Source organism: Pogoniulus pusillus, chromosome 3, assembly GCF_015220805.1.
Source record: "Pogoniulus pusillus isolate bPogPus1 chromosome 3, bPogPus1.pri, whole genome shotgun sequence".
Classification (NCBI taxonomy): Eukaryota; Metazoa; Chordata; class Aves; order Piciformes; family Lybiidae; genus Pogoniulus; species Pogoniulus pusillus.
The window spans coordinates 41705531-41733255 of NC_087266.1; the positions used below are offsets into that span (position 1 = coordinate 41705531).

General features: G+C 40.9%; 1 protein-coding gene across 6 annotated transcripts in view; it reads left to right on the forward strand.

The window, feature by feature from the left end:
* DIAPH3 (diaphanous related formin 3) overlaps positions 1-27725 on the forward strand; it is a 264878-nt gene that overhangs the window by 164052 nt on the left and 73101 nt on the right. For 3 of the 6 annotated variants that reach the window (XM_064174349.1, XM_064174358.1, XM_064174383.1), the window contains 2 exons: positions 15795-15890; positions 16645-16704. In XM_064174349.1, coding sequence (XP_064030419.1) covers positions 15795-15890; positions 16645-16704 — 156 coding nt within the window. Of the gene's footprint in view, positions 1-15794; positions 15891-16644; positions 16705-19834; positions 20017-27725 lie in introns of those variants that run through there. The other 3 variants (XM_064174365.1, XM_064174392.1, XM_064174375.1) reach the window with 2 other exon arrangements.

Sequence of the window (27725 nt, forward strand, 5' to 3'; positions counted from 1 at the left end):
AAATTAATGTTTTTCACAGACTAATGTTTACAGCAAAGAAGTTCTGAGGTTCTGTTAATGAGCCTCTAATTACTTGTTTTCCTCAAGCAATTTTAGCAGTTGTGATGCTGCTTTGCGTTTTTCCATTAGGATGTATTCTACCTTGTACAAGTTCATTTATGCTTCAAGCCCCTTACATTACCTGCAAAGAGACACTTTGCCAAATCACAAAGCCATTTTCTTTCTTATCACTGAAGTTACATGTTCATTTTTGTTTTTTTTTTTAATGAGAACCTTGAAGTGCTCCCGATTTTTCTTTGTATGTCCGTTGTTCTTTCAATTGAAATGCCTTGAAAGAAACCTCAGCTGTGCTTTTTTAAAGTTTATGTTGTGTTGTCTTTTGTATCAAGAGAGACAGCAGGCACTCTTGAGTTCTCTGTTACAAAAAAAGATATCTGATCCTCTATACTACTATGTTTTATACCAGGTTGAGCTTCTGGAATCCTTTTCAGAATGATATATGAATGATTTACTATATGAATTGTCATGGATTACTCTCATTTTCTTTCTGAACAGATCTTCTTAAACACTTCTCCATTCAAACCCCAGTTGGCACCTTTGGCCTAAATGATTATCTATCTCATCTGCATTTCACTAATGGCCAGAGTAGTTGTGTGTTTAGTTTCAGAGCTTCTTCAGAGCAAAAGTCATTGATTGATTTCTGTAAGAATGGCTGTATCTTGAGGTGTGTGACAAAAGCTTTCCTTTATATAGGAAACCAGATGGCTGCTTCCCAAACACTGAATTTCTAATTCTTTAGAAATGATTTAATAACCAATCAGAAAACTTAACCAGTGACAGACTTTCAAAGCTCACAGAGGACAGAGGAGGGTGCAGAAAACTAAGACAGGGTATGCATTTTCATGCATTGTTAGAAGTATTTCAAAAGGGGCTATATAGTCTTCTCTGAGACTCATATGACTGATAGTGCTTTGAATGGGAAATTGATAAGTCTTTCAAGCAAAATTAAAGCTCCTCTCAAGTCCTGTTACTCATAATGTCATGTTTAGGCTTTCCAGAATGAAAGTGCCAGTTACAGGTTTCTAAGTCATATACCATGTCTCTGTAGGCCTCTGGTAGATTAACCTGATACTTCAGTTAATGAAGCAGGGAGCTATGTACTTGTTATCTATGGATCAGCTAAATCATTGAGTGAATAACTGCTTTGTCTCTTAGTAGCTTGGTTTTTCACTAAGTCATGTAACTGTACAGATGTCTTGGTCTTGTCAAGAGCCTCTTAAAATGGACTGACTGATCTAAAGAGTAGCAGATAGGGAAAGATGATGTTAGGATCACTTGGAGCTAGAAAAGTTTTGAGTTCTGAGTCACCAATGGCCAGTGGTGAGTTGGATTTTGTTCTGCAGTGCTCTTTGTAACATTTGTTTTGCTCGTTTGCAACTTCATTTTAAAAATCTATTACAAACCCCAAATCCTGGCAGTGGAAACCACATGCTGTAGATTTGTTTGTCAGGTAGGACAAACAATAACAGTATAAGAAGTAGTGGTTTGTTTTTTTGTGGTTTTTTTTTTAATATGTTTATGTTGGCAGTCTTATTAAAACTGTATTCACTAACTAAAGTGGCAAAATGTTGCTCTGATTGTGATGGTAGAGCAATATAGAAGTTGTTTTTTTTTTCCACAACAGTTTTTTGTTCTTTTTCTAGTCATAACTAGTTCATTGAAACACTGTCTTTTCATTAGGAATCTCTACATCACTCACAACAGCATTTCTGTCTGACCTGCTGAGAAATTTCTAACCAGATCCTCCTTTCATCATAATACCAAAACACTCTTATCCTGTGTCATAGGTTTAAAGAGCAAACAGAACAAGGGGACACAGTCTTCAGTTGTGCTGGGGAAAGTATAGGCTGGATGTTAGGAGGAAGTTGTTGCCAGAGAGAGTGATTTGCCATTGGAATGGGCTTCCCAGGGAGGTGGTAGAGGCACCGTTCCTGGAGGTGTTCAAGAAAAGCCTGGCTGAGGCACTTGGTGCCATGGTCTAGTTGACTGGATAGGGCTGGGTGCTAGGTTGGACTGGATGATCTTGGAGGTCTCTTCCAACCTGGTTGATTCTATGATTCTATGAATTATTTTACTCTCAAAGGAAGTAAAATAACAAAATACTCTTGCTGAATTGGAGAGGAGTACAGAAAAGTGTATTTAAAGATGTACAGGAAAAAATGTAGGATAGATGAATCCTTAACACCTAATACAGATACAGGATACATGAGAATTCCCCCCAAAATGTTCCCCCCAACCAAGCTGAACTACAAAACCCCAGTGCTCATTTTCTCCCCTGCCATTGTCTCTCATTAGGCCAAAGCAGGCCTGATTGTGCAGCAAGAAATTCACTGTGGCCTTGAAGGCTGGAGGTAGGTTACTCCCCATTAGTTACCAGATGAGACTCCCTCCATAGAGCCAAAGGAAGAGTGAGAAAAGAGAAGGATTTGGCTTTGCTGCCCACTTATAAAGTCATAGCAGGATTGTGGGATTAAATAAGAAAAATCACAATATCTGGAGTTCAGCTCCTAGACTTGGGACTTGGACATTGTGGTTGGAGCCCTTGCCATCGAAGACTGAGGCAAAGAAGTCGCTGAGCCCCTCAGCCTTATCCATATCCTTTGTCACCAGCTCTCCTTTTCCCTTCTAGAAGGGTTCCACATTCACAGTATCACAGTATCACCAGGGTTGGAAGAGACCTCACAGATCATCAAGTCCAACCCTTTACCACAGAGCTCAAGGCTAGACCATGGCACCAAGTGCCACGTCCAATCCTGCCTTGAACAGCCCCAGGGACGGTGACTCCACCACCTCCCCGGGCAGCCCATTCCAGTGTCCAATGACTCTCTCAGTGAAGAACTTTCTCCTCACCTCGAGCCTAAATTTCCCCTGGCGCAGCCTGAGGCTGTGTCCTCTCGTTCTGGTGCTGGCCACCTGAGAGAAGAGAGCAACCTCCTCCTGGCCACAACCACCCCTCAGGTAGTTGTAGACAGCAATAAGGTCACCCCTGAGCCTCCTCTTCTCCAGGCTAACCAATCCCAGCTCCCTCAGCCTCTCCTCGTAGGGCTGTGCTCAAGGCCTCTCACCAGCCTCGTCGCCCTTCTCTGGACACGCTCAAGCATCAAAATGTCCCTCCTACACTGGGGGGCCCAGAACTGAACACAGTACTCAAGGTGTGGTCTAACCAGTGCAGAGTACAGGGGCAGAATGACCTCCCTGTTCCTGCTGACCACACCATTCTTGATGCCACTGGCTCTCTTGGCCACCTGGGCACACTGCTGGCTCCCTCGTCCTCCTTTTCTCACTAATGTACCTGAAGAAGTTCTTGTTCCCCTTAATATCCCTAGCCAGGTTCAATTCCAGCTGTCCTTTAGCTTTCCTTTAGCTCTGGTTGCACAAACAATTTCTTTGTATTCGTCCCAGGTTCCCTGTCCTTGCTGCCACTCCCTCTAGGCTTTCTTCTTGCATCTAAATGTGTCCAGGAGCTCTCTATCCATCCATGCAGGCCTCGTGGCATTCTTACCTGCCTTCCTCTTTTTTGGGATATATTGCTCCTGGACCTGGAGGAGGTGATCCTTGAATATTGCTGACATTTTTTGTTTACAAAATAATCAGTTCCATCCTAACTTGAAAAGTATCTGAAATCCTGTATTTTTGTTACTGTCTAAGCAGTGAATGTTATTTGGCATTTTGAAACTTAATGATAGTAGATTCTGTCCTCTAAATACTGTCTGGACTACAAAATGATATTCATCATGAGGTGCTTTGTCAGTAAGATTATTTTACTTGACTTTGTGAATCAAGCCAGTTCAAACTGCCACATATAATCACTCTAAAGGTAAATAGCCAGTGGAAGGGGATCTTTATGTAAATGCCACTTGTCTGCATACTATTAACATTCAGATCCATGCTTTCTCATGCTGTTCTGATTCTCAGTAGAAAGCACACCAATCAATTATTGTGATCTTATCACAGTGTAAAGAATTCTATAACTGTGATAACACCAGCCAAATATATTGTAATATAATTGAGAACTCCATCATTGTGGCATCTTCTTTGTGTCTTACTCTGAATACTATTTAAGTAACAACCTGCTTTAATCAGTGGTTATTTACAAAGGCTGCCCTTTCTTACGCAAAAGCAGTGAAGCGATGCCCAAACGGTGTCTTAAACATCTGATTTCCAATCTAGAATATTAGTTTGTTTTCCACTGTGTTACTCAGTTTCCCTTTTATCACAACTAACTCATAATCCACGTTTCAGTTCATTTGGACAGTCATGACCCTTTTTTTGTAGCCAATTTTGCAGCATTTATTTTTGCATTCTTCTTTATTACAGTGTTTATCTGATTTTGGAAAAACAAAATAAACCTTTCTCACATACTTGCAAAGAATGTTTTAGGATTTGATTCTTCAAACATTTACTGCTTTATTACTGTCTGCTGACTTGTGCAATATGAATATTTCCATTAGTTCTGTAGCGCTCTGCAAAACAGAAGGACGCCGTGAATCCTAGCACAGGCACTTGTGGCAGTGAAAATGGTAGATGTAATTAGGTAATGAAAATTCAGATTACAACAGATAAAATGTTTGCCTTTGAAATAAGTTATAAAATCTACTGATAGGTAGTTATATCTGCCTTACTTTTCCTGACTCCATCAAGTTCTTAAGGCCTTCATTTTATTAATTTATTCTCACTGAAAAAGAAGGAACAATGCCTCTTAATATAATTCCTTTCCTGTGAGGAGAGTGAAGGACTGGAAGTATTGCAAGTTATAAAACCTTGCTCATGTTCCATTGTAATGGTGATGGCATCAATAGTTTCTAACATATGTTGATAATTTGCTGTTTTAAAGCGTTTTCTGGGCTATTTCTCTGAAAAACACAAGTAGATTTGTTGATAGATTTTGGGCATTAAAGTGTGTGTTTTGTCCACCTAATTTCACTGTGAAGAGAATCATAGGATCAATCAGGTTGGAAGAGACCTCCAAGATCATCCTGTCCCCACCTAGCACCCAGCCCTATCCAGTCATAGAATCATAGAATCAACCAGGTTGGAAGAGACCTCCAAGATCATCCACTCCAACCTAGCACCCAGCCCTAGCCAGTCAACCAGACCATGCCACTAAGTGCCTCAGCCAGGCTTTTCTTGAACACCTCCAGGGATGGTGACTCCACCACCTCCCTGGGCAGCCCATTCCAATAGCAAATCACTTTCTCTGTGAACAACTTCCTCCTAACATCCAACCTAGACCTTCTGTGACACAGCTTGAGACTGTGTCCCCTTGTTCTATTGCTGGTTGCCTGGAAGAAGAGACCAACCCCCACCTGATCTGCAAATGCTATATATGAAAAAATCTTGAGGGTTTAATATTAATATTCAACAACAGTTTTGTGTAAAGGCTCTCATTTCTATTGGGTTTTCCCTTCAGAATTTCAAGTGCTGTGTTCATCTAGATTCCTCCCTGGTGCTATCACTCTTGTCAGTTGTCCTGTGACTGCTTCCACTTATCCTCAAATTGGATCCTTTTTCACCAAGTGGATTCCTGAGGTCACCTTTTATTATTTAATTTCATTTTTAAGGATCACACTTACATTATGAGGTTAATCAGAAATAAATCTGGTCCATAACTGCGAAGAGTGTAACTTCTTCCACTTACATTAAAATAACAACAAGCAGAAAGAATTGTGGGACCATAGAGAGTTGCCTGCTCAGTACTTACTCATGTTGTCCTCAGTTCACAGTAAGCCCTTAGCAATCTTGGAGAGTAGATCTATTTTTTATTCATGCCCATTAAAAAGAAAAAAAAAAGTCCTATATATGAGGAATTAGTTGGAACAGACATTAACCACAAATCCACTGGAAAAGACTTGTCACCTGATGTGTCACCAAGTATGGAGGTTGTTTTTCAGCTGCAATTGTATTGTCTTGACAGTGAAGTATAAATCTGAGTAAATTGCTGAGAACAGATGGTCCCTCAAGAATAATTGTCACATTTATACTTGAAAATGGTACAAAGAAAGATAAAATAAAAGTATGTTCAATTAAAAAAAAGAATCTGGCCTGAGAAACAATGTGTGATAAATCTGTAGAAACCACAGCAAAAGCTAAGATACTGCAAAACCTTAGTAAGTCTCACACTGTAGGATGTTCAGGGATATTTTTAGTTCAAACAAGGTAGAACTGATCTGAATGTTTATTAATTAAAACACAACCAATAGTCATAAGTCATATTCTAACAAGATCTCAAAGGTGCTAAATCTTCTGAAGCATGGAGGTGTAGTGCGTGAATTTGTTGGCAACCCATAGGCTCAGAATGCAGCAGCTGCTATTTGTTTTTACTAAGTAGGAGCTCCAAAAGAACAAGAGGTTTAGAAGAAACAATTATTTTTCTTTCTGAAATTTTTACTTTGAAGCTTTGGAGATAGTAGCTGAAAGGCATTTGTGAAACTGAGGTTTACACAAAGCCTCTGAAAAAGTAAATAGCTGTATTTGAGAGAGAGAGAAAGAGTCAAACTGAACTGCTGGGAAAATTAAGGCTTCTTAAAGTAATGTCTGTAGATAAATATTCTCATAAGCTTTGCAATTTATGTTGTAGCAGTAAAATTTCTAAACAAATGTGAAAAGAATGCTGCAAACTTGAAATTACATTGCCATAAGAAAAAATTACCATCACTGGGGCCATCTTTGGGGTTAAGAGCTTCAACATTTATGCAGTTAGGAGGAAGTTCAATTTGATACTCCAAATACTACCTCACATCTCTTCCATAAGGAGGTAGACATCAGAGCCTTCTTTAAGCTCTCACTCCTGCTTGTGTAAATCCTTTTATGCTTTTCTGTTTTTTTTTTCTGAGTCATCAAAAGCTTCCTTTCTTAAGTTGCAGAGGAGGGGAGGAATAAATACCAAAGCATACCCTCCAAGGCATTTGAGGGTATGCTTTATTTTTACCTCTCTTAGTCTGAGGTTGTAAAAAAGCCAAGAACCTCCTCCGTCATTGTTGGAAAGCTAGCAGAAAAGAAGGTCATGTCTCTGACTCTTCCTTCAAACTGACTCTACTGCTGCTTCTGTTTCTATGCTGTTCACTGTGACACTTATCTTCACTCAGCAATACCTCAGTGGTTGTACAGAGGTACAGTCTTGTTACTGCATACCAAAATATTCTTGCTCTGAAGCTTCCTGGCAGAATTGACTGGATTTCTCTGACAGTTTCTACCCGTTGGAAGCTATTAAATGCAAATACAAAGTCTTTGCATCGCAAATTGCTGGGGACAGACAGAGACCATTCTATTTATATTCTGTGTCATTGCATATTTGTCTTGTCCTTCTTTGATACTGCCTAAGAATGCAAAAAGGATGCAGGTCTAAATAGACCTTTGATCTAACCTTCCTAGTTATTATTGTGCATTTACAGCCACCCAAACAAAAAGTGTCTTGTTTACCCAAAGCTGTCCAGAAGCTTTGCTTTGCCTAAGGTCAGTCATGGTCTAGTTGACTGGACAGGGCTGGGTGCTCGGTTGGACTGGATGATCTTGGAGGTCTCTTCCAACCTGCTTGATTCTATGATTCTATGTAATCCAATCAGTTTTATTACTCCACAACTTTTAAATTTACTTCAACCCCTCACCTCTGTAGCACAGTTGTGAGTATGAGTGGTCATTCTATGTGTTTTCTGATTTAACAGTTCCTTATAAATATGAATGTAAATGGTGATGTCTTTGTGCCCAATGAACTCTTTCAGAAGGACCTGCTGATCAAGAAACAAATTGTTAATGTACACCCACATCCATAGATTATGTGCAGCTACATATATTCTTGTAAGAAGCTATGGTCAGTTAAGAGTGCTACTAGAATGGCTCCAACTGCTTTTTAATGAAATTATAACTGATTTCTCAATAATGATTTTTTCCCTTCTCTATAAAACAGCACTAATGAAAATGCTATTTTTATTAGTCTTGAAGAACAGACTGATTGCATTCTTGTCAGTGTCATCAGAGTTAGAACTGTGACACTGAAAGAAAACTGAAGTCATCCATTAACAGTAAAGCTATTAGAATCATAGAATCAAGCAGGTTGGAAGAGACCTCCAAGATCATCCAGTCCAACCTATCCCCCAGCCCTACCCAGTCAACTAGACCATGGCACTATTGATTGACTTCTTCATGTGAAGCTGCTGGTTCTCACTAGTAGTTGCCCTACCTAATGGATAACAGTGTGCAAGTTTGGTCTATTCTATTTGCTCATTTTCCTGGCCCATAACCGACTTTACTTGCATATGTTTATGTCTTCTTCATTCCTGGGATCCCAAACCTGGACCCCGCACTGCAGGCATATCTCACCATTGCTGAGTAGAGAGGAAGGATGACCTCTCTTGGCCTACTGACAATGCTTTGCCTTGGTTGTCTCTGCCACAAAGGCACATGGTCAGTATGTTGTCCACTGGAATTCACAGTTACTGTTTTTCTTCTAAGATACTTTGCAGCTGGTTGGCCTGCATCTCTGCTGGTGTGTGGGATTACCCTGCACCTCATGCAGGTTCTAAACTGCATTTCATCAAGATTCCCATCAGCCTATTTCTGCAACTTGTCAAGGTCCTTAAGGACAGCACAACCATCTTGTGTGTCAACAATTCCTCTGAATTTTGCACCATATGCAAATGTGGTCATAATGTGTTCTGTCCCACTGTCCAGGTTACAAAATACTGGCCCTGATAGCAGGTCCTGGGGTATACATTTCAAAGGCTTAGCATTCTGATGATTATTCTATAAATCAAATTGGGAAAATGTTTTTTTTGAGATCTGCCTCAGAAAAGCTTACTTTAGCAAACTTTACTGGATCTGGAATGGATATTAATGATATATAAATGATGGTGGTTAATCTTTATGGAAAGTGAGCTTGCTTTTTTTTTTTTTTCCCTTCACATTACAAACAGGATTTTGTAGACTCAAATATCAGAAATTTATATGTTTTTACTACAAAGCTCAAAATGAAGATTATTTTATTATCAATCCCGTTACCTAAATGAGAAACTGATCCAGCTGAGATGTAGAAATAGATGCTATACATCACCAAAGTACTTCTATATCTCTGGTACTAAACCAATTCTAAAACCAGTTTACCTTTTGTTTTGTTATGCTATTAGTTATCTTATGGAAGTTAAACTCATGTAGTTACCAATGTTAATTTCTTCAAGTGATTTGAAAGGCACAGGTGTCTTCCGGGGATTGTGAAGGGTGGATACTTAGCTTGCATTTCACTTGTTTTGAGACCCTTGGCACTTGAGCTCTTTGGGACGTACTTCCATTCACGTGCTCAGAGTCAAAATCTATCTATTTCTGTACCATAAAAGCACTTTATGACAACATAATGATGGAACAATTTTGGGAAAAGAAAACAAGATGGCATGAAACCCACTCTCCTCAGCTAGATGATTTATGGAATAGGTGCATCAGTCATTAGAGGAAATCTTAGCCTTTTATAGTACACTTTGGCCTGTGAAGCGCTAGCAAAGGCTTACTGCTTTGTGTTTTCTGTCAGTAAAAAATGTAACTCTTCTGATTTACTGTGAGGCTGTTTGTGTGATTCCTGTGAGGTATATGCATGTGTTCTGGTTTTGGGATGGGCTAGTCTGTGTCATTCATCTGGAGCTACTCATGAGGAAGGACGAGTAAATAGTGATATTTCTGGTAGAGTTGGACTTAACACTTTAAAAGTCTGTAAGGATCTGACCTTTCAGTCAGTCCATCCAAGGCACACTAATTCTGCTTTACATCTGTGCATTGCCAATTTTCTTTTCCTTGCTGTAATCTAAAGAAATGCATTTCCAGAATTTCAAGGTCAAATTAACCCCCTGTGTTCTGAGTCAGGGTTCTTGTCTGTACATCATCATAGAAACTCATGTATAAATAAAGATTACCTGATTAGTGCTACAGCTTTTAACTAGAAAAAAGTACCAAGTGTTAAAGCAAGTTCAAACTGAAGTTAGTATATGCTGTGCATATTCTGGGCAAAGATAGCCCTAACATCCCCCCACAATTTCTGTGTGACACAGCATCTGAATTTCACTGAAGAGCCTAAGTTTAGGCAGTCACATTGTTAAACAGTTTGAAAGCTTCCCTTCTCTGGACGTTAAGATTGCTTTGTATTTTGTGTCGACAATACAAGAGCCTCCAAAAGGTCTCCTGACCTTTTCATATGAAAAGCTGAGAGGTCTAGAAGTTGTTACATGTCTATGAATACTTCAGAGAATCTGATTGCCTGAGACTCTGGGACTGAAAAGGTGGGACAGCTTCCAAAACACTGGCTCTCACTTGTGCACTGATGGCTTAAATTATCTCCATTTGTGCCATCTACTGTTCTGCTCCCTGTGCTTAAGTCACTCAACGCTAAAGCCTTAATCTTGTGATGTTGTTCAAAGAATGGTCTTTCAATTTCTACTCAGGTAGAGACCTTCAGTCAGCTGAGCATTGCTTTGTAGGTTATACTGGACAAAATCAATTATGCAAACAAGCATATGAGGCTTTTTATGACATTTTGATAGTAAAGCTACTGCATTAACAAATCTAAACTATGTATCTTACTCTCCTTCTTTACCATGTGCAAATAGTGTGGAAAAGTCTCTGTAATCATTGTTCCAAGCCTTGAATTCACTTACTTCAAAATTTTTTGTACCTCGAGGCACAAGACATGATGTAGCTAAACCTGGAAGAAGGCTGCAAAGGGATTAAATTTCACTTGATCAAAACCTGGGTGTATTATATCTGACTTGAACTGTAGTTTGCATTTTGCATTCTAGTCAAGCTAGAATAAAATTATTCTTTTTGGTGCCTATTGAATTGTGAGATCAGGACTTAATTCTTCAGAGAAGAAAAACAAATAGAACAACTTGAGCACTCCAAGTTTGGTTTTAAATTATATGAAAGCTTGACTACTGCCATGATGTTACTCATAGAACCATAGAATCAACCAGGTTGGAAGAGACCTCCAAGATCATCCACTCCAACCTAGCACCCAGCCCTAGCCAGGCAACTAGACCATGGCACTAAGTGCCTCAGCCAGGCTTTTCTTGAACTCCAAAGATAATACAAAGAAAATTAAAATCTTTGCAATTTCAGATAACTTTGTGAGTAGCTCTTGAGTTTTTGCACCCTTTTCCTTCTGTTACACTTAATGAAATATTAAAGTCTGTTTTTAATTTGTCCAGATTGTGCAGCTGAGGCTTAAAATTCAGAAGTGAGCTTGTTAGGAGCTGATCCTTTCCATTATTTGGAAAGAGCTGCTTGTCATTGCAGTGCCACAAATGGATCACAGTGCCAAATTACAAAGTTCTTGTAGATAAATCTCTTAAGTGAGTAGGTAAGATCACAGGATCATAGGATGCTAGGGGTTGGAAGGAACTTCCATAGATCAAGTCCAACCACCCTACCAGAGCAGGACCATAGAATATAGTGCAGGTCGCACAAGTACACATCCAGACGGATCTTGAAAGTCTCCAGAGAAGGAGACTCCATAGCCTCTCTGGGAAGCCTGTGAGATCAACAGAAGCCACGATGAAGAAGTGTTTGTGTTTTTGGAGTTGCAGTAGCTGAATAAAGCTTTGATTCCTTGAGAGGAAATACACATTATTATATACACACTCCACTGAACTTCTGCAGTCCTCCTTCATATTGGACATATGCAAAGGAACTGTGAAAATAAAACATTTTTTCATCCCAAGTAATCTTGTTTCGTCACTCTTATTTTGACACCATATTCCTAATGATATTTGTGATGGTATCCTGGCAGTGGATACAGCTCTTAGAATTATGTTATGAATAATTTGCACCTTAATAAGTACACAGAATGCAGAACTCATTATTAACTGCAATATCTGTTGGTATCACCTTCAGACAAAGTTGTACTATGAAGCTTATGCTGCTCAGAGCACTAAAGGAGAAAGGTCTGTAGTATTCTTAACAATTTTAAAGGTGTAATTATGAAATGAGATAGTTTATATTTGACTTGGTGTTGAAACGTCAACAACAAAACTTATCAGGCATTTTGGCAAGTTTACTCCTGCTTTAAATGCTGTTTAAGAGAGAGTTGCATGAGCTTTAATTGGATATAATATTTTAAAGTTTAATCTCCTATTCTGCAATTCAAGGAAAAGACATAATTTAGATCATAGAAGGGTGTATTTCTCAAAGGAATTATTGTAATCCTTATAGATTTCTCTAAGCCAACTGAAATTACTAGTTCTAGGATGTCAAAGGATTGATACACTTGACTAATTAGGAAGCCAGTTGGGAGTGGTGACAGCAGTCTGCAGCAGCTTGTGAAAGCTGATTTAAAGGTCCCGTGAGAAGTGTTAATATTGAACAATATTTGTGACTCTTACACTATCACTGTAGCAATGTTGAATGCAGTTCTCCCAGGGCAATTTAGGAGATTTCTACAATACTACATGATGCACTCTCATGTCTAAAACTTTCTGTAGGAGATATGAGTATTAATAGATAGCTGTGTAAGCTCACAGAAAGTGTCACAGTCAATTGTTGACTTGGTGTATTTTGTCTGGGTTCTAATTTAAATTCCCAGAGACTCAAATAAATTTAATAGAACCAAATAACAATTTATAGAGTGCCCTTCCCAATTCCCCCTTCCTTCCCAAAAGAAATGAATTAGATGTAGAGAGAGAGGAAAAGGTAAGCACACCCAAATAAATGAATCTCACTCGATTTGGAAGTTAAAAAGAAAAGTTTAACAATAACTTAAAAAGGTATCTGAGCTAGGGAGGTTACAAAGGTATAGGGAAGGGAAAACCAATGCAAAATGTGTAAATACAACCTGATTTTGATGGTGATGGCATTGTCTGCCTCGTGGGTGATGGCCACATGGTAAAACAAAGAGAACCAGGAACAGGATGGTGATGCTGGTAAGCAGGGAGGCAGGGAGCAGAGAGAGAGAGAGAAACAAGGTCCCCTGCTTTTATGGCTCTTTAGACAGGAAGGGGGAGTGGGCTAACCATCACCTGGTAGTGTTCAGACCCACCCCTGGGGAGGGGTCAAGTCCACCTAGGGTCAGGTGCACGGTCACTCCCCTCTGGAGTGTTAACCCTGTACACTTGGGCATCAAAATAAAAACAAAATGATTTGGAGCATAACTGAAGACACAGGAGTTTGAAAAATGGACAGACTTTTTGCATGGTTTAAGTACATAACTATGAGTATTTTTGTTTGCAGTGGCTAACTTAATTCAGTGCATGCATTGAATCCATGTAGACTGGGAAATTACTAGAGGATTTTTTAAATTTGAGTTCCTATATACTCCATTTTTTATTCTGTGAGGCTGGCAGGTCAGTAATTTCCAGGGCTCTCTTTTCTTCCATTTTTAGAAAGGGGCACAATATTTCCCTTCTTCCATTCACTGAGGAGTTCACCTGACTACCATGACTTTTCAGATGTCATGGAGAGTGGTCCTTTGAACTACATCAGCCAATTAAAGAGCAGGGGGTAAAGTAAGCGAATGGAACAGAAGTGGTAACTAAAGGCAATTGCACACAACCAGATTTTTAAATTAACTCTTTTGGCCCTTCATTAAACAATGAATAATAATAATGGAATGGAGACAATGATAGAAATGTTTATGAAAATGTGTTTTAAATTTGAGTCACTGTTATGGAACAGCTCTTGTGAGCTTTATCTATGTTTATATTTGTATTTCTATATAGTATTTTAGTATATCAAGTCTTATTATTCTATGAGGAGGTTACCACTCTGTGACTTTAAGCTATGCATGGAGTTTTGTGTTTAATTTGTGGACAGGAAGGCTCCAAATTTTGTGACATTATTATATATTTTTAAAATGATTTCCATAATCTCAATTCTCCTGTTTTTGTGCCTCTTTTTGTTTTAATTTTCTCTTTCTGCTTGCAAATTGTATCTAACCTTAGGGTTCTCAGAAACTAAATTAGATTCAACTCTTGACTTAGCAGTAAAAGAGTGAAAGTAAAATGTTTCTAGAACGTGGTATTTGACCCAGGCTGGTTTCACAGTACTTTGTCAGATCTTCCTCTCTGCAACTTTGAGCTTTTTGTTTTGGAATTGGGTTTGTTACCCTTGAAACGACTTACCTTAGTGTGATGGTTTGGGTGTTACCTGCCCCCACCATCCCACTTTGTAAAATCACCCAGACTAGACTCAGGGGCTCTGGAAATTGAATGAAGCTTTATATTTTTTATATTTACAGCTTAGCACAATATACAAGTAGATATTTACAGTACATACAGTTATATACAGAAATATACACGTTAAAAGGTAATACAGAAGCACAACAGCCCTCCCAGAAACCTAAGTCCCCAGGAGGGGCTCTCAACCACCCTTCCACCTTCTCCCACCCCTCTCTACCTTACCCCAGATGTTGCCTTGTGCCCAAGGAAGGTTGGAGGGCTGGCCAGGGGAGTTAGGAAGCAGGTGGATTAGTCACAAAGGTGGCAGATTAGGTTAGAGAGAGAAATGCAGCCCACAAAGCCCAGAGAGTGACTGTGTTGTCTATATTTACATTCTTGTTCTTATACATCTCAGCAAGCCTGTGAGTGAAGTAGACATCACCATTGTTTTCTTCTCACAGCCTGTAACCTAATTCTTCTCACCAAAACATTCTAGCTAGTCTCAAACTAGCACACTTAGGAAGATGCTAGATTTTTTTAATGCTCATTGAAGACAGAATTTACTTAAAGGAGGGAAACAAGTAGAAATATTACTGGGTAGAAACATTTCCCAATATATTTTTGTCTCCCATAGTCATGTCTAGAAGGTTGCCTTACTTCCTTACATGCAGTCCAGCATCTTCACAATTCCCTGAATTAATGATGTGCCCAGTTTAGATCCTCATTTGAATATTCACTGCCAGGAATGACTGCAGAATCCTGTGATGTGTCTGACTGTGTCCAAGTTGTGTGTTGGCCTAGAGAGTTTTGCCCAGTGAGGCATAATGAAGTTTCTATCATGTAATTCTTTATTCCTTTGTGGTGATTTTTCATCATACGTAGTAAATCCTGGAATTGTGTTCTCTGTTCTCCCAGGCATAAGCAAAGGGGTTATCAAGGTTCAGAAATCTAACATTTTCTGGTGTGTTTGAGGAAATAAAAGTAGGGCATTTAATGCATGCATTTAATTATAATCCTACAGTAATGTTGATAATTCCCTTGAGGTGTGTTAAAGATATACATGTAATACAATGAGTAGAATTTTCCTGAACTGACATCAATTATGTAAAACTGGCCAGAGGTTATTAAATAGAAAGGAAAGTGCCTTTTGATTCAAGCTGCCTATGGATATCACTCTGTATCCTATCCACTCCAATATTATCCACTCAGCTTCTTGCTAAAAAACAATTTCAGTTTTTTTTAATAACAATAACCAAAATGATTTCTTGTCTAATACAGCAAATGATTTAAGGGACAACTTTTGAAAGCTGATATGAGACTTAATATTTACACATGCAGAGGGGTGCTGAAAGTATGAATGAAATGGCATTTCCCTTAAAACTACGCTTGACTCTCAGTATAGAGAAAGAGGAATGTGAAATGAATGGTATAAAACTTGGTCAAGTTCAATGTACAGCAGAGCAAATCTTTTGAGACTAGTTGCAAAAGAAACAATCTCTGAACGTTAAAACCCTGGCCTGAATTAGAAAGTAATGGTTTTAATTATCTTTTATTGTCATGTTTTGATATTACTGTGGTAACCTAGAAGGCTCTTTTGCTTTCCCTTTACAGAGGGTGAGGAGACTGGAGTGATGGATAGCTTGTTGGAGGCCTTGCAATCAGGTGCAGCTTTTCGAGACCGAAGGAAAAGGATACCAAGGTCTAAAGGTGAATATTCTATTCACATTTTATTTTCCAGAGAAAGCTAAAAGTGTTATGGGTCCAGTGCACTAGAACTTCAGTGCTATCAGGTTTATTTCTTTCTTGCAATGACAACTTTCAGGGATCTTCAAGCTGTTTTGCTGATGTCAGTGGCACTTTGGAGATTAATTTATGAAACATAGCATACCTGACTATTATGACAAGACTCTTCAGTATGGCCACATCTACTTCAGCTTTTTGGGGTTTATGGTTGAATGGTTGAAGTAAAAGTCATTTTGCCCCATAGGTGAATCAAATTATTGCACTGCAATCATGAAACATTGGGGATTGGAAGTGACCTTGAAAGATCATTCAGTCCAACCCCCTTGTCAGGGTAGGATCACCTAGACTAGGTCACACAGAAACACATCCAGGTGGGTTTTGAATGTCTCCAGAGGAGACTCCACAACCACTCTGGCCAGCACCTTCCATTGTTTTGTCACCCTCATAGTGAAAAAGTTTTTCTGTATGTTCACATGGAACTTAACCAGGTCAAATTGTTTTGAGACACAGTGCAGGTTACTTAGAGGTTGGGTTTTTTTTCACATTTTAAATCTCACTTGAAACTTGTCCACACAGGACTGACACAGCAGAATGCAAAGGTGGACAGAACTGTCACTTCACTCCTAGAAACATCTAACTTCTAAATAATTCTACTTCATAATGTTACTCCAGTCACTTCTGAAGATGTTTTATTTCCATTGTTCCCTTGCTTTTGCAGACACGCCACAAAATCTCAGTCCAACCACACAACGGCCTGTGCTGAAAGCTTGTAACCATGGTAATGAACCATATTCATGAATTGCATGCTCTTTTTAGCATACTTTATGTAATTAATCTCTGCTTTCAAAATACTATCATGATTTTTCAGCTTCATACATTAATGGAATGCTGAAACCTGCTTTTCAATAATTACCAGGCTGTTATGTCCTGACACTCTACTTCTTGATGACATTATGAGGCTCTTATATATTTAGTCAGGTTTTTATTTATTTAAACTTTCTTTGCTTTTAAATAGAGTTCTTTTATAATCCTTAAGAACAGTCATGCAAGGATTTTTCAATGGCTTATGGGGCTGTAATAGAAACAAAAGTTTACAGACCATTTTAAATATTGCTATGTGGTTTTGTTACTGAGTCAGAGAACTTTCTTCATTCATTCTGTTTTTCTTTGCCTTATAGCTGGAATAGTTTAAGATATTTACAGATAAAATTCAAAGTTGTAGCAGCAAAGTAATACCACATTAATCAGTTGTTTCATGGTAAAATGTTTCTCCAAATTTTGATTGAGTCTTGAGTTTATTCACAAACTTCTGACCTGTTTCACTGTAATCAGTAGGACTTGATCATATGTTAGCTTTGTTTGTTAAACAATCTACAAAATATTACTATATTAGCTACTTTTTAATTAAGCCCAAGGAGTCCAGAATGACTGTTTTCAGTGGATCATAACTTGTGGTCTCAGGAAAAAACTCAGGAGATGTGATATAGACAACTGGTTTGTAAGGTGGATTGAAAACTGGCTTGACAAAGGGTTCAGAGAGTTGTCATCAGTGGCACAGAATCAAGTTGGAGGCCTGTAGCCAGTGGTTTGCCCCAGGGATCACTACTGGGTCCAGTTTTGTTCAATATCTTTACCAATGACCTGGATGAGGACATTGAGTGTACTCTCTGCAAGAATATTGATGATAAAAACCTGCAGGAGGTGTCAGCCAGGTGAGATCTGGACAGACTGGAGTACTGGACAAAGGGTAAACATATGAAATTCTGCGGCCCCCAGTTTAGGAGGGACATTGAGATGCCTGAGCGTGTCCAGAGAAGGACAACGAGGCTGGTGAGAGGCCTTGAGCACAGCCCTACGAGGAGAGGCTGAGGGAGCTGGGATTGGTTAGCCTGGAGAAGAGGAGGCTGAGGGGAGGTTGTGGCCAGGAGGAGGTTGCTCTCTTCTCTCAGGTGGCCAGCACCAGAACGAGAGAACACAGCCTCAGGCTGCGCCAGGGGAAATTTAGGCTGGAGGTGAGGAGAAAGTTCTTCACTGAGAGAGTCATTGGACACTGGAATGGGCTGCCTGGGGAGGTGGTGGAGTCGCTGTCCCTGGAGCTGTTCAAGGCAGGATTGGACGTGGCACTTGGTGCCATGGTCTAGCCTTGAGCTCTGTGGTAAAGGGTTGGACTTGATGATCTGTGAGGTCTCTTCCAACCTTGGTGATACTGTGATACTGTGATAATTCAGTAAGGACAAGTGCAGGGTCCTCCATCTGAGGAGGAATAACAGCAGACACCAGTACAGGTTGAGGGCTGACCTGCCGGAAAGCAGCTCCATGGAGAAAGATCTTGGAGTCCTGGTGGACAACAAGTTCGGCGGTGGCCAGCAATGTGCCCCTGTGTCCAAGAGAGCCAGTGGCATCCTGGTGTGCATCAGGAAAAGTGTGCATTCCAGGGAGATTCTTCTCCCCTTCTACTCTGCTTTGGTGAGACCATACCTGGAATACTGTGTCCTATTTTGGGCTCCCCAGTTCAGGAGAGACGGGAAGGGACCTGCTGGAAAGAGTGCAGCAGAGAGCCATTAGGATGACTGTGGGATTTGAGCATCTCTCCTACAATGAGAGACTAAGGAACTTGGGGCTGTTTAGTCTGGAGAAGATAAGACTGAGAGGAGATCAGATCAATATATGCAAATATCTGGTAGATGTGTGTCAATTGGATGGGGCCAATCTCTTTTTGCTGGTCAGCAGCAATAAGACAAGGAGAAATGGCTACAAATTGGAGTGTAGAAGGTTTCACCTCAACCTGAGGAGAAACATCTTTACAGTGAGGGTGACAGAGCACTGGAACAGGCTGTCCAGAGAGGTTGTCGAGTCTCCTTCTCTGGAGACTTTCAAAACCTGCTTGAGTGTGTTCCTGAGCAAACTCTAACCTAGAGGATCCTGCCTTGGCAGGGAAGTTGGACTCAATGATCTCTGGATGTCCCTTCCAACCTCTCAAATTCTGCAAGTCTGTGGATTATAGCTCACGTTTAAGTGCTTATTTCTTAAGTGGCTATAGCCAAAAAAGCCAAAACAAAACAGAAAAAAGAAACAACCAGCAAAAGAAGAAAGCAAAATACAGAATTTGGCATTATTAAATGCTAAATTAAAGAAAATAGAGCTGGAAGGACCATTTAAAAGATAATTAATTTACTTATAGGCATTTGCTCAAAGGAAAATGGAATACATTTGGCAGGTGCTTGTATAGCACATAAAATACTGATGTTTGAATAATGACTGCAGAGTCCATCTGAATTTTTGCCATGAATGTTTCTGCTTGTAAGAAGAGTCATGTTGAATTTTGCTTATTTCCAGCCTGTTCACGTATCGTTACACAGAAGTGTTGGCTTTATTTTTCACTGATTTGCTGTTTTTTACCCACCTAAAAGTTCAAATGGGTGCTAAATTTTGTATCATGGCAAAAAAGCTAAGCTTAAAAGGTGTGGAGACTGATAAAAGTCCTCCAGGAGCAATTCAGACACTGCCATTGTTTGTTTCCATACTGGTTTTGGCTGTTTGGATTAAATGGTAACTGTTTTGGATGCTGCCTATTCTGGTGAGACTAACAGATTCACTTATGGTAGATATACTTTATTAATACATACTGCAAGTTTTTACATAGTTTGAAATTCTTTGACTCATCATGCAGTCAGAAATAATTATAAGCCATGATCTGAAATGTCTGTCCTCTGAATCATTCAGTATATAGCAGTCTGTTGGGCAAATGCTATCAAATTCTAGCTAATCTTTTCTGTTTCAGAACAAAACACCGCCAAGCAAAGTAATAATAACTGACTTAATCTGTATAATTAAATATATTTCTCTTAAAAGTAGAATACAAATCAGACCCAAGCTTAGGAGGAAACTAGAGAGTCTCTGTCTCACAGGGGATGGCAAGGAAGAGAAACAGAACCAGAATGAACACTTTCTACAGAGCTGTAATATAAATGGAAACAGAAATCAAATCTCACTAACCATTTCCATTGCCATCCTCAGCATGATGCTAACGAGCCAAGCCCTGTAAAACAGAGAAGCAAGCCAAAGCTACCCAGCTCTGGAACCAAGTAGAGAAGCAGTTTCTTCTAGCTAAACAGACTGCTTAATAAAAGAAAGGAGGGATAATAAATTTAGTGGAATGCTAGCCATTAGTTGACCATTTTTTTTCGTTTTCCTGATCTGTTAAGCTGCTCAAAAACCTCTGGTAGTGTTTGGCTGATGTTTCTGATTAAAACAAGAGCACTGGTTCTCATGCTGCATCCCAGGGTAGCCTCTTTGTGTTATTTTTCTTCCAACTACACTTGTATTTTATTTAACAGATTGCCTCTTTCTAACATGGTGTATAGTTTTTGTCAAGTTTAAATCTACTCTGTTTCTGTGATCAGAATTTCTGATTGCATTTCTTCTGCTTGTGACAAGGCCCATCAAGTCAGATAATTTCTTGCTGAGGAAAAAGCCCTGCTGCATGACTAATAGCAATGATACTTATTCGGTATTGCTAGATCTTGGAAACGTTCTGACACCTCAAGAATACAAATAAATCTCACCAGATTTTCACTGGCATAAATATGATTGGTATATTTATTTCATTTCCATTCATGTGGCTTACTATTTTTAAATTAATGGTCAGATTGCATATATGCTCAAAACTACCTGTTAATCTTAAGAGTTCTCTTGTAATGCAAAGAGCCATAAGCTGCAGTAAATACAGTGGTTTGTGCTTTTGCTGTAATTCCCATTCAGAGCACTATATGGCACAAGGAGAGTGTTAGTATAGTTTTAGTGTTGTGCTTCAGTAAGATTTTGGTTCAATAGCATCCAACAGGGGAGCTTTTTTATTTTGTTTAGAGAGCAGAAAGAAAGCACTTAATTTTCAATGATCAGGATTTTTCACATTAGAAGATCATTTCAAGCAGCTAATAGCTATGGGTGATCTGAGTTTATCAATTATTTACAACAACAGTCAAGGCATATTTGCAGCTTGCACATTTATGTCAAGCTAGTTCAGTTCAAATACACATAGCAGCATATCCAAGGCAGCATGGAGCGCCCATTGCAGTACAGAAAGCTGCATTATTCACTAAATTTTTGGTTAGTTTTTTTCAGTCTGCATCAAATTCTCTGCTGCTATGGCTATGCACTTACCTGCAGTAATGCAAATTATCTGAAATGCATGAATACAGTTTTGAGATGCAGCTTTGATTGTGTGTATATTTAGCTCAAATGCAGCAGAAAAGTGTTTTTCTTTACAAGTAGATTGTATTCAAAATGCTGTGAGTGAAGAAAAGCTATAGTAAAATGGAAGCCAAGAAATAGGGATTGGTTTTTGTGACTGCAGAGATTGAAAGAATTCTTCCTGTTGCACTCAGTAATTGGACTGTAGACTTTATTTCCAAAGGTGTAGTCTTGTTTCTATATTCAGATGAAATTTACTTGGTGAGAGATAGTCATATCTAGTATAGCTGTTCAATAAACCTTTAAACAATGGAATACTTTTCATGTCACGTTTAGTCTGAAGCTTTAACACCTCTGTTAGATAAAATCCTTGTCAAGCAATGTCATTCTGGACCCACTTAAGGAGAAAAAAACCCTTTTTGCATGGTTTTGTTGGGGTTTTTTTTTTGGTTGATTTTGTTTATCTCTTAATTGTAACAGCACTGCCATCTGAGGTTCATATTGGCATTTCTGCTACCTTTTTTTTGAGAATCATAGAATCAACCAGGCTGGAAGAGACCTCCAAGATCAGCCAGTCCAACCTAGCACCCAGTCCCATCCAGTCAACTAGACCATGGCACCAAGTGCCTCATCCATTCTCTTCTTGAACACCCCCAGGGATGGTGACTCCACCACCTCCCTGGGCAGCCCATTCCAATGCCAATCACTCTCTCTGGCAAGAACTTCCTCCTAACATCCAGCCTAGACTTCCCCCGGTGCAACTTGAGACTATGTCCACTTGTTCTGTTGCTGGTTGTCTGGGAGAAGAGACCAACCCCCACCTGGCTACAGTGTCCTTTCAGGTAGTTGTAGACAGCAATGAGCTCTGACAATGAGCTCATGATCATCTTGATTCTTGAAACTCTCAGTGCAAGCACTTAGAGGTCATTATTTCCTCATTGCTGCGTAGGGCAGCGTACGATGACTGACATTGCAACGTTTACTTCTCCTTATTTTTCTCTTGAGTCTGTATATTCCTGGCCTTTCTATATGTGGAGGTACAGAACACTGAGAATTAGCTAATACTGAAGAAACAGTGAAACCTGTGAAGATAACTTTTGACTGAGTATATGCAGTACAATGCATTCTTGAGCACTACCAGTTCTTCATGATAGATACTGGTTTAGAGGCACTGTGCATTCTTTCTATGTGTGATCTAAAACCACAGTGTTTGTACCTCTGTCAGAGAGGTTTTTTTATGTGGCTTTGTGAAGTTTTACTCAATAGATAAATTTCCTAAGCAGAAGACCTGGACCATGTGTAGGCATTGTTATGAAATGAAAGCATTTAATAGGATTTCTATTAAAAAAAACAAAATGTAGTTCTCAGTTGTTCCCATTTTAAGACCAAAGCTTTGCTTCGATATTGCCTTCATAGGTTAAGTAAAATTGCTGCTTATTCTAACAGAAGTAATTCCCTTGAAACCATCTGCAGTGTTTATAATAGATTTTTCCTAAAGCAGACAGTAGAGTTGCTTTAAACTGTGACTGTAAGAGTCAATTTTACATAAGTAAAAAAAAAAATGTCCAGACAAGGAAAGTGAATTTACTCATTTTTGTTTGTTTATAACTATTTCTACATTGACATACTTAAGTATGCATAGTCCCTCAAAGAGATAGCCCTGAAGAATGCACATTCCAAATTACCTAGGAATAAGATTGATTTAGATGTGAAGTTTTTAGATTCTTTTTTCTAGTGATCTCACTGTCTTGTAATTGGTGTTGGAATGGAGAAAGTATTCAAGTGAGAAGAGTTGACAGCCAGTGAGAAATGACAAATATTAATATTTTATTTTTCCAGAGCCTTTTCAACACAGTTAATAAAGTCAGCCTTTATTATAGAGACCAACATAGATGTATTAAAAAGTTCACAGTATCACAGTATCACCAAGGTTGGAAGAGACCTCACAGATCATCAAGTCCAACCCTTTACCACAGTGCCCAAGGCTAGACCATGGCACCAAGTGCCACATCCAATCTTGCCTTGAACTGCCCCAGGGACGGCGACTCCACCACCTCCCCGGGCAGCCCATTCCAGTGTCCAATGACTCTCTCAGTGAAGAACTTTCTCCTCACCTCGAGCCTAAATTTCCCCTGGCGCAGCCTGAGGCTGTGTCCTCTCGTTCTGGTGCTGGCCACCTGAGAGAAGAGAGCAACCTCCTCCTGGCCACAACCACCCCTCAGGTAGTTGTAGACAGCAATGAGGTCACCCCTGAGCCTCCTCTTCTCCAGGCTAAACAACCCCAGCTCCCTCAGCCTCTCCTCGTAGGGCTGTGCTCAAGGCCTCTCACCAGCCTCGTCGCCCTTCTCTGGACACGCTCGAGCATCTCAGTGTCCCTCCTAAACTGGGGGGCCCAGAACTGAACACAGCACTCAAGGTGTGGTCTAACCAGTGCAGAGTACAGGGGCAGAATGACCTCCCTGCTCCTGCTGACCACACCATTCCTGATGCAGGCCAGGATGCCACTGGCTCTCTTGGCCACCTGGGCACACTGCTGGCTCATGTTCAGGCAGGTATCAATCAGTACCCCCAGATCCCTCTCTGTTTGGCTGCTCTCCAGCCACTCCGACCCCAGCCTTTATCTCTGCCTGGGGTTGTTGTGGCCAAAGTGCAGCACCCTGTACTTGGAGCTATTGAACCCCATCCCATTGGCCTCTGCCCATCTGTCCAGGCGGTCAAGGTCCCGCTGCAGAGCCCTTCTGCCCTCCAACTCAGTCACATATGCCCCCCGCTTAGTGTCATCTGCAAACTTGCTGATGACTGACTCGATGCCCTCATCCAGATCATCTATGAAGATGTTAAAGAGGATGGGGCCCAGCACAGATCCCTGTTATTTATTTATTTAAAATGCCAGTTGCTGCAAAATTAGTGCCGTGGTCTAGTTGACTGGATAGGGCTGGGGATAGGTTGGACTGGATGATCTTGGAGGTCTCTTTCAGCCTGGTTGATTCTATGATTCTATGAATGAATGCAAACTCTGCTCAGAATGGAGAAAGTCATAGAATCATAGAATCAACCAGATTTGAAAGGATATCCAAGACCATCCAGTCCAACCCATCACACAGCCCTATCCAGTCATAGAATCATAGAATCAACCAGGTTGGAAGAGACCTCCAAGATCAGCCAGTCCAACCTAGCACCCAGCCCTAGCCAGTCAACCAGACCATGGCACCAAGTGCCTCATCCAGGCTTTTCTTGAACACCTGCAGGGACGGTGCCTCCACCACCTCCCTGGGCAGCCCATTCCAGTAGTAAATGCATGTTAGTACTATGAAAGTATGGGTATATTGACACTGTTTAAGGTTCCAGGGCAAAACCTCCAGGGACAGAGCTCTCTCCCTGCTCTGGTTTCCCCTCTAGGGAAAAAGTAGGCTAGGGAAGGTAAAGGGTAAACCAAGAGTCTTGAACATAAATTACAAGGGAGTAAATTTAACAATAAATAAAAAGTATTTATGTAAAAAGGATATAGAGGTGCACAGGGTATTTATGGAGAAGGGAAGGGTGTTGTGGTTTCTAAAGGTAGCCAGCAGAAATTAAACTCTCAAATGAAATTGGAGAAAAAAATACAGAATTATATTTGGAGAGAAATACAGAGATAGACATTATACAGCAGTTACTGCAGCCCTGGCAAACCCCCTGGAATTTCCCCCCTGTCCCAAGAACTGAATCTAATACTCCGCAGTGCTCCAACCCTCCCCCCGCCCCAGTGGCTCTGCCACCCAAAGAGGCCGGAACAAGCCTCTGGAGGCCTGCTGCTTGCTTGTGCTTCCCGATGAAGCGGCTCCCGCCACGCACACACGGCAGGAGGAGGAGGAAGGGAGAAGGAGCTGACCTTGGTGTGAGTTTGTAATGAGAAAGCAGAATTATGGATTGAATAACAATCTTCCACTCCCCAGAAGATTTTTTAACCCCACAGTCTCAACCTGGGACAGGTATATATACACAGGTACATACAGAACCACTTCGCAGGTGGCAATGGATTCCCTGGAGGTAGGGCCTGGAGCAGGCCTGGCCACATTTCAAGCAGGCCCAGCCAGCAGTTCTCAGGAGGGGAAAGGGTGAGAGCAAGAAAGCAAGCCAGGAATTCCTCCCCCTTATATAGAGGGGTAGACAGGAATTGGGAGGGAATAGACAGGACCCTTCCCCAAGGCTGTGTTCCTCACAGTATCACAGTATCATCAGGGTTGGAAGAGACCTCACAGATCATCAAGTCCAACCCTTTACCACAGAGCTCAAGGCCAGACCATGGCACCAAGTGCCACGTCCAGTCCTGCCTTGAACAGCCCCAAGGACGGCGACTCCACCACCTCCCAGGGCCAGGTTTTCCACTCACCTAGGCACTTTATATTTCCACCCATCCACCTGGTAGCTCTTAGACCACACCAGAGAAATTGTTAACTTGCCCTTAGACTCAGCTAAGCACACTGTGAGCCTGTATTTAGAAAGGAAAAGCGGGACTGTAATCCTTCAAAAGTGTCTGTGTCTAGTTTGTCTCTTGCAAAGTCTTGTGAGAGTTCTCACACAGTATCACAGTATCACAGTATCATCGGGGTTGGAAGAGACCTCATAGATCATCAAGTCCAACCCTTTACCACAGAGCTCAAGGCTAGACCATGGCACCAAGTGCCATGTCCAGTCCTGCCTTGAACAGCTCCAGAGACGGCGACTCCACCACCTCCCCGGGCAGCCCATTCCAGTGTCCAATGACTCTCTCAGTGAAGAACTTTCTCCTCACCTCCAGCCTAAATCTCCCCTGGCGCAGCCTGAGGCTGTGTCCTCTCGTTCTGGTGCTGGCCACCTGAGAGAAGAGAGCAACCTCCCCCTGGCCACAACCACCCCTCAGGTAGTTGTAGACAGCAATAAGGTCACCCCTGAGCCTCCTCTTCTCCAGGCTAACCAATCCCAGCTCCCTCAGCCTCTCCTCGTAGGGCTGTGCTCAAGGCACATGTATCCTCAGTTCTGTGGCGTAGCACATTCACAAGCAGCTTGGTACTGCCCATAAGCTGTCCTGGCATTTAAATGAGTGCCGAGCTCTGATTTCAGGTGAAAATGATCAGTTTGATACTTCACATCGTGATAAAAATGAGGAAACTTGTATTTCTGTTTCTCAAATATATTAACTGAATTCAAGGACTTAAATTATTAGATCTGTTGTGTAGCCTTTGAGTTGCCTTTGTTGTGGTCAGCTGAGATGCTGTTTACCGTTTGTATAACTGTATCAAACGTAAGTGCTGCATCCACACTCGGTGGTCGGTGCTTTGTTTCACTCTGTCCAAGTGCCAGCTTCTGTACTTCAGCCACGGCAACCCCATGCAGCACTACAGGCTGGAGACAGAGTGGCTGGAGAGCAGCCAGGCAGAGAGGGACCTGAGGGTACTGGTTGACAGGTGACTGAACGTCAGCCAGCAGTGTGCCCTGGTGGCCAAGAATGCCAATGGCATCCTGGCCTGCATCAGGAATAGTGTGGCCAGCAGGACCAGGGAAGTCATTCTGCCCCTGTACTCAGCACTGGTTAGGCCACACCTTGAGTGCTGTGTCCAGTTCTGGACCTCTCAATTTAAAAAAGATGTTGAGGTGCTTGAACATGTCCAGAGAAAAGCACCAAGGCTGGTGAGGGGGCTGGAGCACAGCCCTGTGAGGAGAGGCTGAATGCACTGGAGTTGTTCAGCCTGGAGAAGAGGAGGATCAAGGGAGACCTTATTGCTGTCTACGACTACTTGAAGGGAGATTGTAGCCAGGTGGGGGATGGTCTCTTCTCCCAAGCACCCAATGGCAGAACAAGAGGACACAGCCTCAGACTGCACCAGGGCAGATTTAGGCTGGATGTTAGGAAGAAGTTCTTCACAGAAAGAGTGATTTGCATTGAAATGGGCTGCCCAGGGAGGTGGTGGAGTCACCATCCCTGGAGGTGTTTAAAAGGAGGCTGGATGAGGCACTTAGTGCCATGGTTTAGTTAATTAGAAGGGTTAGGGGATAGGTTGGGCTTGATGATCCTAGAGGTCTTTTCCAACCTGCTTAATTCTGTAAATTCTCCATATAAAGAATTCTAAATGCACATAATATAGGCAAGAATGACAAAGAAAGCTTTTTAAAAGTAAGGATTTTAGATGCCAGCTTGAGACAAGGTGGACCTTATAATGGGGCTTATTCTTCAGAGGTCTGACAAATTCATTCCTAAAGAGAGACCCTTTGAAGATGTCAAATTAGGCACTCAGAAGAGCTAATTGCCTTTGTAAATATCTTGCTGGGGTTCATTGGTACTACCTGAATAAGACTGCTTCTCTCAAGGGAGGCAAGGACATTTTCTTCAGGAGAAGAACTGTGGCAAAGAGGTGACATTTGAAAGCAGTGACACTGTATATTCCATAATTGCACACACAGCAAATGTCAGCTTCATAGTTGCCTAGACAGGTAACTAGTTTTCCAAAAGCTATAGCAGGCAAGTTATATATTCAAAGCAGTCTTCTGAATATGCATCAGTGGACAATCTTAAATCTGCTAAGGGAGCAGTAAATTACCAGGAATTTACCCATATTTGTTTTTTCGTTGTTTAGTCACGCAGAACTT